At 38.4% G+C, this 14,186-nt stretch overlaps 1 protein-coding gene across 7 annotated transcripts in view; it reads left to right on the plus strand.

The window, feature by feature from the left end:
• UTRN (utrophin) overlaps positions 1–14,186 on the plus strand; it is a 356,635-nt gene that overhangs the window by 267,769 nt on the left and 74,680 nt on the right. For all 7 annotated transcript variants that reach the window (XM_048296202.1, XM_048296200.1, XM_048296204.1 and 4 more), the window contains 3 exons: positions 8,767–9,035; positions 11,151–11,297; positions 12,669–12,747. In XM_048296202.1, coding sequence (XP_048152159.1) covers positions 8,767–9,035; positions 11,151–11,297; positions 12,669–12,747 — 495 coding nt within the window. The remainder of the gene's footprint in view (positions 1–8,766; positions 9,036–11,150; positions 11,298–12,668; positions 12,748–14,186) is intronic.

Below are 14,186 nucleotides of genomic sequence, written 5' to 3' on the forward strand. Positions count from 1 at the left end.
CTTGATTTGAACATTGCTTTAGCTGGTTCTATAGGACAAATAGCAAAACTATTTTACTAACTCAAACTTGCATTAATTGGAAAATCACAGTTTCTTGAGGTTATTTCCTACCTTCTATAAGGGAAGGGGTCTTTATGGGGGAATGGTTAGCTAATCTGAAGATGATAAAGGTTGTAAAATTGTTTTCCATTTTCTTCAACCTCTCAATCTAATTTTTTTTTTAAGTCAATATTTATTATTATTTTTTCCTTCACCATAGGTCTTTTCATGCTTGGGAGGGCGTTGTTGCAAGGGCAAGGAATGAGACGGATTTAGGAGACAACTGATAAGAATCCGTTTTGAACTTATCTGTCTGAGACCTGTTTTGAGGGCCTGTGCATATATACATATATTGTTCCATCCAAAGAGAACGTTTTTTATAGGATGCCTTATGATAACCCATTATTGTCTATAATGGTCTTGTTAATTTCAAGTATATGACAAGAATATAGAATCAGGTTATGAGTAAGCCTTGGTTTCTTCTTTCCCATCTTCACCTTATGCTTCCTGTGTTGGCCTTCTGCTACACCAGAGAGTAACTGTCACATTCAGACAGAGTTCTTCATCTTCCAGGAAACTACTTTCCTAGTTAATTGTATCTCCTATCTATCTTTTCTTCTGTTTTTGTTTTGCCATGTTTCTGTAGAGAGGCCCCATCACAAAAAAGCAAGCTTCACTGTCTTCCTGTATTTGAGCTGCCTCAGCATCTGGGTGGAACTGATTGATAAGCCAGCTGCTGCATTTCATGCATGGACAGGTTAAAGAAATTGAAAATGCTCATGTTTTTAGCATTTTTTATCACTTGTCCATGGTATAGGAAAAAACTTTGATCTAAAAATGTTAATTATAATTCTCTATGGCATAGTTACAGCTGGCTTCTTAAATCCATGTACTGTTAGTAAGGTTACAGGCCATTGGAGAGACAAAGGAAAGCAGAAATCATATTTTATGTCCCCTGGGTTCTGTGAACTGATGATACAGCTTTGATGAAGTTCTGTCCTTAAAATTCTGCTGAAGCAGTGGAACATCCTAGCAGGTTATCACAGGCCACTACACTGATTCTCAGTGTAATAGCGAATGGTTCTGGGAGTCTCCAGTGTTATCCAACTACTTCAGTAACCCTTAGTTTTCTTAGGACAATTAGATTCCTATCTTTGAAAGCTGCTATTTCGTAGCAAAGGTTGTTGTGATAGACACAGCATTTAAAAATAAGTATTTGCCATCTGTACCTCCTATTAATTGAATAGAAAGCCCCATCAATCACATCTGTATTGTAAAAGAAATATATTAATAAGGATCAGTGAATGGCATGTAGATACTTTATTTACACTTGTAGAGGCACAGTATCTTCACCTGTTTCAGACATAAATAAAAGCTGAACTTTTTTGCTTACCACCACTGACCACATTTAGGTAAATTTCTCTGCCATAACTTTTCCTTTTGCAAGGAAGATCTCACTGAAAATAGGCAATTTACTCTTTACTAATGTAAAGGCAGCATTTCTATTCTCAATCTCTTTTGTTTGTTCTCTAGCTATCACACACCACTGGAATATTTTTTTTCTCTGCTGTGTAGTTGGACTGAATATGAAGTCTAGAGTCTGAAATTAGAAGTGCTTAGGAGAAGGAAGAGGGTATGGCCCACTGGCAGTCAGTGGAATCATATCCGGAAAGTACTTACACTATTTTGAACATTGCTGCTTTTGTTTTAGTTGGAGCTCATTCACTTGGGACTTTTAAGAGTTTCTTCCTAAGGTAAGAGAAATGTGCAGTTACCCGTGAGAGAATTTCAAAGTAATTATCTTTCTCCTTTTCAAGGTAGATCTCTTAGTCACCCTACAAGTTTAGTCCAGTTGGGTAAAGCCTTGAAATTCTTCCTGTAGAGTCTACATGGTTGTCTGCTTGGATACATATTAGTAAAGTTCAAGGAAATTGTTTCCACTTGCTGAGTGGTGTGGAGTGAGTGCAAACTTAGAGGATTTTAAAGCCTGATTTTTTAATGGAAGCAGGTGGGCCTAAGTTCAAAGTGGTTAATTTTATTACTGGTTGGTTGTTTTCGGGTTTTTTTATTCATGAGGACCTTGGCATACAAACATAGTCATATTCATTCTTGTCCTTTATCCTCTGTTGTGTCCCAGTTTTACCTGAAATATGGGATGTTTTCTGGGTGGAAGCATGTTATTAAAGTTTAACTGTTGCCTTGTTTAAAAGGCCCTAGAAACCAGTGAAGCTTTGTTGCCAGAAAATTTTCAGTTATGTCACGAGCAGTGCAGATGACTGATGGCTGTCAAAGGTTAGGACCTTTATGTGAAAGAAAATGCCTTTCTTATTCTCTAGAGCAAACACAGGTCAAAAACATTGTAAATGAGCTTCAGGAAAGCAAATTGGAAATTGCAGAATAATAAAAAAATGTAATGTCTCTGAAGGAGAAAACAGGCTGAGAAGAGTTGCTTAGAAGCTCAGAAAAGTTCAGAACATGGATGTTTTTAAGTCCTGTGTGGTCACTAAAGGGTGCTGTCAAAACAGGGAGCCGTATCTTTTGTGCTGCCTAACTTGTGTATTTTCTGGTTTTGTACTGTTTTGGAATAAAATAGGTGCCTTTGGTTTGTTTTGAAATGCTGTTAGGGGATGTATGTCTCCTGCAGTCATGCTGAGGAGCTACCTGCCATATGTGCAGTGCCAAAAAAAAATCTTTATTGATTTTCAGAGTAAGTAAAAGGCTTCTTACAATCTGCAGTCACAGTGCTTTGAAAAGAAACAGGATTAATTTGTTGCTTGCCTTGAGTAACTGAGATACAGTGGTAATGACCCTCTCTCCGTTGATACTTTCCCTTTATCAGCAATTGGGAGAAGACACAGCTTGGTGATACTTTAACAGGGGATTGTGGCAGGACCATAATAAAACTGAACTCGTACCTCGTTTATGTTCCTGGAGCAACATGAAGTTTGGGTTTCCACTATGCAGAAGTATTGTGAACTTGCTTTGGATCACACCATTTATTGCAAAATGTTGGCATGTTTATAATGAGAAGTATTGTGTGTGGTTTGTTTATGTTGACAAATGACACTGGTTATGCTGGATAAATGTCTGGTTCCCAGGATTGCTGTAATCTCCATTAGTTTTCTGGAGAGAGATGCTATGGGATGACTTAATTATCTCTTTTACCTATAAGCTATTTTCTTTGTTTCATCCTTCTTTGTCTTCACCACCAGGACCCACTGGGAAATATCAACAATCATTATTAAAAGACGTGTATTTGCTGGTATTGTTCTCAGTTGTCTTTATCTGGAGTCCATACACCAGGCCTTTACCAGAGCTATTTATCATACATGACGTTAACAGTTTCATTTGCTCTACTTGTGCAATTTTGTCCTCTGTAGACCAGAGATAATGTGTCTTTTATCCTGAAGAGACTTTTCTCATTCACTCTTTATTTAATTACATTTCTCTAGTTTAAAGAACTTTCAGTTTTGGTATAAGAAAACCTAAGTGGGCATAAAGGAAAATGGCTGTGCTCTTTGCTCTTGTTTTAACTAAATATGCAATAGTTATTTGAATAGGAGAAGAAGGTGAAATACTGGGTTATGCTTGGATGGTTGGGCGCTCGGAGTCTGACTAATTGCTGCGTTTAACCAATTGCTGCTTATTCTTTAAACTTCCTGTTCCCATCCCATCAGAACTAAGTTTTCTGTCAAGATTGTTAGAAGCTCAGACGATGCTTTGTCTGCAGCAATGATAAAGATTTCATGATGCAATGATAGCACTCATTTTGGATCTTCTGCGTGGGAGTGCCATTGTGCCTACTCAAATGGTCTGAAAGTTTTCATAATGAATACAGTGCTGTGTCATCCATTCTTTTTGCTGCAAAGATTGATTGAACCAAGGAAGAGACAATGTTTGACATCATGTGAGAAGGAGGGAACATGAAATTATCTCCAGTTCCAGTATATTTGGTTAAGAATATAGCAAAAGTGAATGGAAATTAATGTAATTTTGGCAAGATGGAAAGAGATCACTAGTTCAAGGCCACATAATAAGGATCAATCACAGTTGCTTAGAATGAAAACTGCAACAGCCAAATACTTCAAGGGATGTAAAATAAATTCTTAAGTAAAAACTATTTTCTTCACTGGTATTATCCATATATGTAAGCATTCAAGGAAACTATATGCTGTAAAATTCAGGCCTGAAGGTTTTCCTTTTGTGGCACTTAGTCTTTGCTAGAGACACAGAGAAGCTGTTGGAGCTTTCAGTACTTTGTTTGTGACAAAAATTTATATTAAAATCAAGATTGTTTCTTTTTCGCTGCGGAAGAGGACTTTTTTTCCCTGACTGCAAGGTCAGTTACTATCTGTCCTCTCTGGTAAACATATGGTCCCGTGAATATAGGCTGTTCTTGCTCTCTGAGCAGCTGCTGAAGTGAAGATAATGTAATAAATACCATTAAAAAAAAGGGGTGGGAAGACACCGATCAAAGTCATGATTGAGAATACTTTATATTAAGTAGAAACAAAAGAGCAATGACTACTGTGTAAAATTTTTTCACAGCAAAAAGAAATTCTGTGTGCTGGTTTGTTTGATGAGAGGCTGATTAAATGAATTCCAAACTAATATGAGAAAACTCTTACTGTTAAGACACTTTCTTTGAGATTTACAGTTCTATGCTGTGCAACTAGTATCTTGAAGAATGTAATCTCTGCTTGAAAAGAAGTAACGTGTTGCTCTTTAATAAGTTGGGCTTTCATGATGGAAAACATTAAGTTATACAAGATGTATTTCTCTTAAATGAATGTATGCTGAATGGTTTTATAGCTCATAAAAGCACATGTTTTGCTCTATTTCCCTAGTAAATGTCTTCTTAGTGCAAGTTTGCAAGCACTTCAAAGGCTTTTGTGAAATAAAACAGGCTTGCAATGAATGAATATTTTTCAAATACAATATGTGGTAGATATCCTTGCACGATAACACTTATTTGACAAATGGTCATAAAAGATGTTTTGGGTTTCAGTTCTGTTGGGATATTTGTATCAGTCCAGTCATTCTGGAATCTTTTTCCCATCCCCAAATAAGTGACTAGTTCTTTTGTGAGTAAAGCTGCCTTGTTTTAGCTGGCCAGACAAATAAAGTCAGGCTGTTGTTTCCCTCTTCTAATACCAGAATCATCAAGCTTGGAAGAGACTTTCAAGATCATCTAGTCCACCTGTTAACCCGGCACCACCATAACCACCCCTGAACCTATCCCCAAGTGCTACATCCAATCCATTTATTGCTACAGCCCCTTTTCTTCTTATTGCCTCTATTAGAGCAAGAAGCACTCATTGGATCTGCTGGGTGGGTACCTTTAAGCCAAAGAGTTTTGCAAGATTTTCAGCTCTTACTAAAAAGCTTTCTATGTGTTCTTTGTCAAGCGGTTGATCTTTTTAACTGGCTAATAATCTAGCTTAGAACTGCCCAGGCCTTGCAGCATTCTGCTCTTCTATGCAGAATTGGTAGGTTTTGGCTCTGGCAGCAGATAAAGGATGATGCGACTGCATTATGTTGGATCAAAATGGTAGACTGCAGCTTTGCATATCTGTAACTTCTACTTAGTCTAGTCTCTGGGTATAGTGTCCCCTGTATTCACATGTTCAAGATACCAGAGAGGAGGCTTCCTCCAATAGGTCTGCGACTTTCTGTCCCCTTTCAATGAAGCTCAGTATTGCCTTATGTAAAGTATTCCACGTCTAGGTGCTCCCTTTAGTCCTCATTTATAGTCTTGCAACTTTTACTCCTGAGGTCTGGTTGCCCACAACCGATAGCTGTATCATAGGATACCTCAACCTGTGAGAGAACCTGTGATGCTAAACTTTGCTCCTTAGGTGCAGCTTGACTTCTAGATTGTTCACAGCCCCTTTGTCACTGGACTGCAGTGAATTCCCATTCATTCCTCAATAATATTATTCTCAAAGGTGAATAACTCCAAAATTACTTAAGGTAACAACTTCTTTGATGTCTATACATAAGTAATTTGTAGCTCTTCTTTTCTGTGTAAAAGAATTTTCTCTTCTGAAGGAGTTTTGCTGAGAGCTTAAGCTTTATTTCTTTTCAAAAGAAATAAAGAAATATTTTCTTTGCAAAACTTGGGGTAAAGATCATTCCAAAATTGTGGTTTACTATGATGCAGTTTATTCTACTGTGAAATGCTGTAAATCGAGAGACAAGGTGCAATTTATCACAGCATAGCTTTGGTCTTCATCTTTATTCTGGTGTGTCAGTATTGCAAATTGTAGGTTACTGCCACATCTCTGTATCTCAGAGCTACATATATAGTTCATATCTCTTTGCATCTGATTAAGCATTGCAGGTTTTTTTCACGGCCGTTTCATTCCAAGTTTCTCTTCTGCAGTACCTTCTTGCCACTGTGGTGTCCCTTAGCCTGGGTATAACCTCTGCTTTTGCAGGCAGAGTACACACAGGCAGTGCTCTCACGTGATAGCTTTTGACACCCAGCAAGTCACTGGAATATTTTGGTAAGCTCACAATGTCTTTTGTACCATTCAGCTGCACTCTTTCTTCAAATGGCTCTCTTTTGAGGTCAAAACATGCACCACAACCCACAGGCTGGATGTGTGCCTCCCTTCCCTTGATGCTGTTGGCTCTTACTGATTGCTCTTGCCTTCCACTGTGCTCTGGTTACTGCTCCTCATTCCTCGTTTTCTGTTTCTCCTACATAACCACTTCCCAGCAATGTTCTTGTGCTTTTGGGCAGCACTCTGTCCTCCCTACATCAACAATTATAATGCAAATTATAATTTCATTGTGGGTTGATTTTTGGTTGGTTGGTTGGTTGGTTTTGGTTTTTTCCCAGATGGCATCTGGATTGTGCTGTTGAATACTCTTCGGGTATTCGTAGTCAAGCATATACCAGGAGTAATATGGGCTAACAAGATTTGAAAAAAACTTTAAAAGAAAAATCAGGACAAATAAGTGGAATTGGTGGGCAGAAACTCTGGTTGTGATCCAAGCAACTCCATGTTACTTTTTTATCTGGAAAAAAGTGGATTCTCAACAACAAACTGGAATACATTTTAATGTTTTATTTTGTATTAATTACTTGCAATATGCTTTTCTTTGTTGGGTGCTGTGGGACAACAGTTGCATACAAGAGGCATAGTAGGGTAACTTTTGCAACCGTAACTGTGCATTTACTTTGACATTCATCTGGCCTTTGTAAAGCAAAAGCTTTCCTCCCACACCATTTTTGGTGTGTTGCCCTCTCACCCTCCTTCACCACATTAGCAACTCCAAGCTTAGACAGTTAAAATGATTTTAAAGACAGTTTATCAGTAAGTGGAAGATTGTATGTCTCCTCTGACTTCTGAAAAAAATGGTACTTTCATCTTTGCACGATTGTGTATAATTTATTCATAGGCAACACTTGAATTTTAATCACAAGAGTACTGTGATAAACCTTTTCCAGGGCTTTTATATAGAACTGAATAGAAGGCCAATTGGCTTAGTTTCAGTGCATGTCACGTCTCTGCTCCTTCTTTTGTTCTCTGGTCTTTGCATTATATAGTTTCCTCTGCTTGCTTTTATGTAGAAGGGGAATCCTCTGAGACTGGCTGTGTTTGTTTGTCATTACTGAAGCAGCTCTTCCCTGATGAAGGAAGCTCCTCATGAGTTTTTTTTCAGCAAGGACCCTCTGGGCAGTAGACAGCAAGACCTGCTGGGGATGTTTTAGGGTTTTCTTTTTAGCTTTCTGGCTGTCTGGGTCTTTCTCGGTCTCAAACTGAAGGTGCAGAGAAAGCATCATGTTTTCTTACAGATAAAATTACATGACTGGTATGCAGGAATCATGTATTGTGGAGGTGAGAGAAGCCAGCAACTGACTGGTTGTCAGTTCTTGTTGTCAAAGAGGGCTGGTGTTGAATTATGCCTGATGTCGTGCAGACTCAGCAGGGACCAGGGATTTCAATATAAGCAATTTACTGAAATAATGTGTGACCACATTCTGAGGTTGTGTGTGTCCCTACCTTAGCTTTTCTTATTGCAAAGACCATTGGCAGCTTGTCTTTGCTGACTTGAATGGGATTTCCGTGTTTGCTGGGTTGTGTGGGATCTAGACACATAAGCCTGAAATTTGTGAGAAATAGTGCACTGTAAGCTTGATTTTTTTTCAGTCAATAGTTTCACAGAACATTTGTAGGTTTGGAAAATCTATTTAAACCAGCCTTTTAGGACTTTGGTGTTAACACAGAAAAACCAATGTAGTGCTGCAGAACCACACCCTGCGTGGAACTCAGTATGACTTGGGTTTTGCTACTGAATATGAAGAGACATCCTGGTGCCAGGGTGAAAGGTGGTGGTAAGAGATCCAGAAACAAAGTAATGTCCTTGCTCTTTCTATGTGAAATGGTCCAAAGATTACCTGTTGAAGTTTCCAGGAAGGAAGGAAGATGATACATTTCCTTTCCCTGTGCCTCCAAAAGTAACAAATCGGCAGTAAGCTGCTTTTACTTTGTGAGTGTCATAATATATGGAAGTCAGGAATGGTTGTCAGCAGGAGTGCTTGAGGTTTATTTCAGTTATGGCAAGGTGGACTTTCTTCTACCTTGTACCTGCTGAAATAAGTTATCAGTTGACACTGGACTTGCTGACTGTCTTGAGTGTGTATTTCAGGAGCACTGTCTGTTTAACTAGGCAAAAATAAGAAATAAACAGCGTAACTGTTCTTTCACTCTGCAGAATTGACCGCTGAGGAGAAAGCCATGAAGATTGCCAAAGCTATGCGTAAGCAGTCGTCAGAGGTAAAAGAGAAATGGGAGAACCTAAATGCCAGTGCCAGTATCTGGCAGAAGCAAGTGGACAAAGCATTAGAAAAACTGAAAGACCTTCAGTGTGCCATGGATGACCTTGATGCTGATTTGAAGGAGGCTGAAAATGTGAGGAATGGCTGGAAACCTGTAGGAGACTTGCTCATAGATTCATTACCAGATCACATTGAGAAAACTACAGTAAGTGTGGAACTCCTGGAGAATGTTTAGCCTCTGTGTGTGTGTCAGACCTCTCCATTCTAGTCCCTCTAGTCATATTAGATATTTATATACTCTTATGCTGAAATTCTCATGTGCGGTGTAAAGTCTTTAAAGATGGTATCTGAGGTCTCAAGTCCCGTGCTGGGACGTATTCACGGTGTTGGCTGGGATTGCATACGCACATAGATCTGTTTGGCCATCACGTATATAACCTTCTTGTCAGGAAAACATTTATAGCATTTTCAATCATACAGAAATACATACATAGTTTTAATTTCTCTTCCTTAACTTCTACAAACTGAACACATCTACTGTCTATTTTTGTTTGTATGGGTGAATATTTGCATTTGCTTTTACTTTATCCGGGCTTCTCATCAGGATTTCAAACTGAAGAACACATTCTACTCTATAATGTTTTTGTGGGCAAGCTAGTTCTTGCTGCCTGGGTTCCAGGCCACCCATGCAGGGCTCAGCATCCCAATGCATGGCTGCTCATGATGAGTAATAGTTGTCCCCTGCTTAACTTCATGGATTGGGTAGAGACCTAGTAATGCAGAGCTCCACAAGAAGGAATATCCTCTGATAATTAGCATTGGCCAGAAGAGGTGACTGGAAACAGTACAGTGCAGTGAATATCATGGATTCCAGGAGAATGTGTGGGTATGCACATGTGGTTAGAGGAGACTGCCATATTCATTCTTAAGTTTAAAAACTGAAAAGCTGTATTTGTGAAGCAGAAGCTTAGTAGTAAGTGCTGAATTTACCCGAAACAGCAAAGCATTAGAAGGGGGGTCGTCTACCTAACTGTCCACGTCTTCAGCATAGGACGCTGGTGTTAGAAGAATGAAAGTCCATGGGCTGCAACCAGGTTTCTGTAGATATTCTCTCTATGTATGCCGAGTCTGTGAATTCACAGGGCTACTTTATTTCACATATCGCAGTGTAAGCATTCTCATTCTCCAAATTATGTCGTTACTTTCAAGGTTAATGGAACTGAAATCTTTAAAACAAAGGCAGTCAAAGCCGAGTTAATATCCAGACTGCTGTTGATTTGAGAAGAATAATGAATCTCGTCCTGCCTCTCTTATATTTTAATATAGATACTAAAGCAAGAAATAAGATGCTAATGTTGAATAGCTCCTTGTTCTCATGCAAAGAAGTGATTTGTCATATCTTAATGGCTTTTTCTGTAAAGTAGACCAAAGCAGTCTTTCAGATTTTCATTGCTGTGGAAAAACTGTAACATCTGCTGAAGTAATAGGGGCCTACTGGCTGTCCAGAATCTCAGTGTTTCTTTCTTGACAGTATATTCCTTCTGTTCCTTGGCCTGATGAGAGTGATTTTTGAAGGGAGGTAAATAATTGAATTGTCCAAAGAAGATACTTTCTTTACAGTTGTTTTGGGCTTTTTCCATGATGTTTAATCAAGCTGTTTATGGGATTGAACACTTAACTGCTCACAGTGAGAACGACGTTTGATGCATCTTTGTAACTAAAACTTGCATCGTTTTTGTCTTAATACTGTATTTAGTTTGATTTGATTCAATAAACCTTTACTTCTTTTTAGTCACTGTAATAGCTTTACTCTCTGGTTCTAATCAGGTAAAACATTGTACTCCTTTTCCTTAGAAGATACATTCCTTCATGCTTTGCTAGTTCAATAATAGTTTTTAAATTGAATTTTTGTCAGCTGCTTAATACTTGGAAACTATAGCTACTGAACACATTTTTCTTTAGAACACTTGGCAGGCTGTATGCTGCTAAAGCTCCTAATACAGCATTGTGTATTTCTTTTTGCAAAGAAAAGCTTTAAAGCCATACGGCACCACAAAAAATAATAAATTTAATTGATTTAGGGGTGCACTTTGCTTATGGGCATTTCAGTAAGTTTCATACTGTTTTTCCCTGAAGGTGGATATAAGTGATACATAGAATATAGAAGTGAGTGAAGTTTTCTTTGCCTGGGACTGACTTGTGTGCAGTTACTTAGCACAAGCTGCCACACTGGGCAGGTCAGCACCATGTGGAGCTTACAGTGGCTTCTGTGCTGCTCAGATGTGGATTGAACATCAGTGTATGTTTCTTACCCTTTTAGGCTTTTAGAGAAGAAATTGCTCCCATCAACTTAAAAGTTAAAACAGTGAATGATTTGTCCAGCCAGCTGTCTCCGCTTGACCTTTATCCATCTTTAAAGATGTCTCGTCAGCTGGATGATCTTAACATGCGGTGGAAACTTTTACAGGTATTCTTCTGCATATGTGCAGTAGGTGTGTGGGGAGGGATATTTCTCACTCTCCTCTGTTTTCTTAAAAGATGCATTGTTACCATTTGTTCATTACTTCTGTCACTAAGGTGTTATCTGTTGGTACCAATGCAACAAAAGGAGCTGTCTTTTCTTCTGTAGCTTGGCCAAAAGCTTTTCCTTTCAATCTATTTCAGCAGTGTATTCACACAGGAAACTGCATTAAACTCTGGGGAATAGTGGGCACTAATGCTGCATGGTTTTTTGTATGTCTTGTAGCAGTAGGTTTTACTGCATAAATCTGTGTCACCAAAAACTGGTGTAAATATTTCTGTTGTGTTTCCAGCTTGTGTGAAAGCTGTTTTATTTTGTCTTTCAATGTTCAGTTTCTGTAGGAAATGTCACTTAAAATGACTTAAGTATTAGTAGAGCTATAACAAGATAAAAGCCATAGCAATGTAGCATAAAAAGCAGAAGAGGATATGCTGAGAGAGATTCATATTGCTTAGTTACGATTATTGTGCTTAAATAGTCTAAGAAAGGTAAATCAATGTGCCTGATTACAGCTGAAACTCATACATAGTTTCACAATGGATGATTTAGTGAAGTTTCTTACATCAGTTAAAAGTTCATTTATCAAATTCTGAATTTTCTCTCTTTTTTGTGTTTGTAGGAAGTACTTATCACATCTCTAGTGAGGGTGGTGGGAATGAATTTTCAAAACCTGGGCACCAGTTTCTGGGCCAGTAGTCTTGAATGAGTCACTCCTGAGAGGCAAAGCTGTTGTTGTGTCATATCAGACATTTTCTTCCCTAATATTGTTTGGTAGTGGGATTTTTCCTCTTGTTTTGTTTGTGGATTTTTTTGAGGGGTGAGGTGTTGTATTCGTCCTCTCAAATTTGGTTACCCAAGCAACCAAAGTACTGCTGGGTGTGCTACAGCAGTTTAAACTGAGGGGCATCATGTCAGCCAGTGAAGCAGTATCTTCCAAAATGGTTCTGTGCTGAAAAGGCAGCTGTGAGATCAATGCAATCAGGCTGAGACCTGCTGACTTTGGGAATTTGGACAACAGAAGGGTTGAGAGGAGGTCAGGAACTTCAGCAGTTGGCTATAGTCACCATGAAACTACTGTTGTTCGTTATTGATCTACAGTTCTCACACAAGAACACTGCAAGATACGAACATGATTCTCATTAAGCAGATACAAGAAAAAAATGTAGCCTTAAATAGGTGGATGCCAAATAATTGCTGTGACACACAAACAAATTGATTTCACTAAAAGGACTGTAAACAAGTGATTTTCTTCTCATGACCCTAGTGTTGCAAAGTACACGCAATGTAGATTTTGAGTATGTGTGTGTTTATGTGTAGGTGTCTGTAGAGGATCGCCTTAAACAGTTACAGGAGGCACACCGAGATTTTGGACCTGCATCACAGCATTTTCTTTCCAGTAAGTTCCTTGAATTAATAGATACATGTAACATATGATGGCTTTCTCAAACACTGACTGATCTTTACTCCAGGTTTCCCAATGGTTGAGGAAGTTCCTCTTCCATGATATTATCTACCTCCTTGTTTTTGTAGGGGTGTTTCATCATAACGTCACTGACATTGTGACTACTGTGCTTCCCACTCTATCTTTCTGAGATGGTTGTGCCCTCATTGCTTTATTCTTTGTCCTCTGCTGCAATGCCTGACCAGTGACTGTTCCAGAATCTTTGGATGTTCATGACCACATCTTTTCATCCTTTGCCAGCTCTTTCTTCCATTTCCTTTGCTTCCACACTTGCTAGGATGGCACAAAGGAAGAGCTGCCTGGATTTTTTTTTTTTTTTTTTTTTAATGAAAGACTTCATGTCATACATTGCTGGAACTTCAAGTAAAGGGCTGGGAAAAGCCAGCATACATCACTTCCTCAGGACCTATCCTTGCATGTTTTAAATAAACATTTAAAAGTATAAGCCTCTAATCTCACATATACTAAGAGAGCAGTTTTGATATAGTTGTTATACATAGATAGGTTGTGCTATCAAGGTCCGTGTTGGCTTCCTGATGTTCCAACCTACCTGCCATCATCAGAGCTAATGAGACAGAATTTTAACTCAGTCACCTCTCCAGTTTTTATCTAAGAGCTTCTATAATAAAGATAACATTATTGCAGAAGTTGAGAAGTCAGCATAAAAATGAGCAGCTCTTTCCCAGAGATTCTGAAGTAGTGTATGTCACTGTATAGCTAAACTGTTAATATAATTTAAGCCACTAAATAAATCTTGATTTTGTTCTTGACTTATGTGACAATGATGTTCTTATTTTAAATTGACAGTTAGTTTTTCAGTAAACCAGATGCAGTGTATATAAAATATTACAGCTGTTATGCAAACCAGCAATTCCTGGAGCCATTTTGTCCTGTTTTTAAATTGACAGATCAAGCAAACAACTTTAAAAGTATATGATTTATTTCTTTTTTAAAGCTATATTAGAAATATTGCATACTGTTGCCACAGTGGTTTTGTAGCTCTTGTGCTCTCAAACTTGTAACATGGACAGTACACCTATGTAATAATTTATTAAAAAGACTATAGATAGAGTGCTACCTTTGGCACTGCTGAAGAATGCCAGATGAACTGTTCAAGAGACTAGTCAGTCTAGTCTGTAAATAAATCAGGTTAGGAAACAATGTAGAAGAAGTTTCTCAGACTCTAGCTCTCTTATTCTAGTTGAGAATAAGAGAATCAGTGGAAGAGTCCACATGTAAAGCTTGCCAGGAAAGGTTGGCTGGTTTTGTTTGTCTTGGCCCGGATCATTTCCTTGAATTGGTTTACAGCATGCCACAATAAAACACCGCATCCACAAGTCTGAGTGGTGAACTGGTTTTGTTGCTGGTTAAAA

The sequence above is a fragment of the Corvus hawaiiensis genome, chromosome 3, assembly GCF_020740725.1.
Source record: "Corvus hawaiiensis isolate bCorHaw1 chromosome 3, bCorHaw1.pri.cur, whole genome shotgun sequence".
In the NCBI taxonomy this organism is placed as follows: Eukaryota; Metazoa; Chordata; class Aves; order Passeriformes; family Corvidae; genus Corvus; species Corvus hawaiiensis.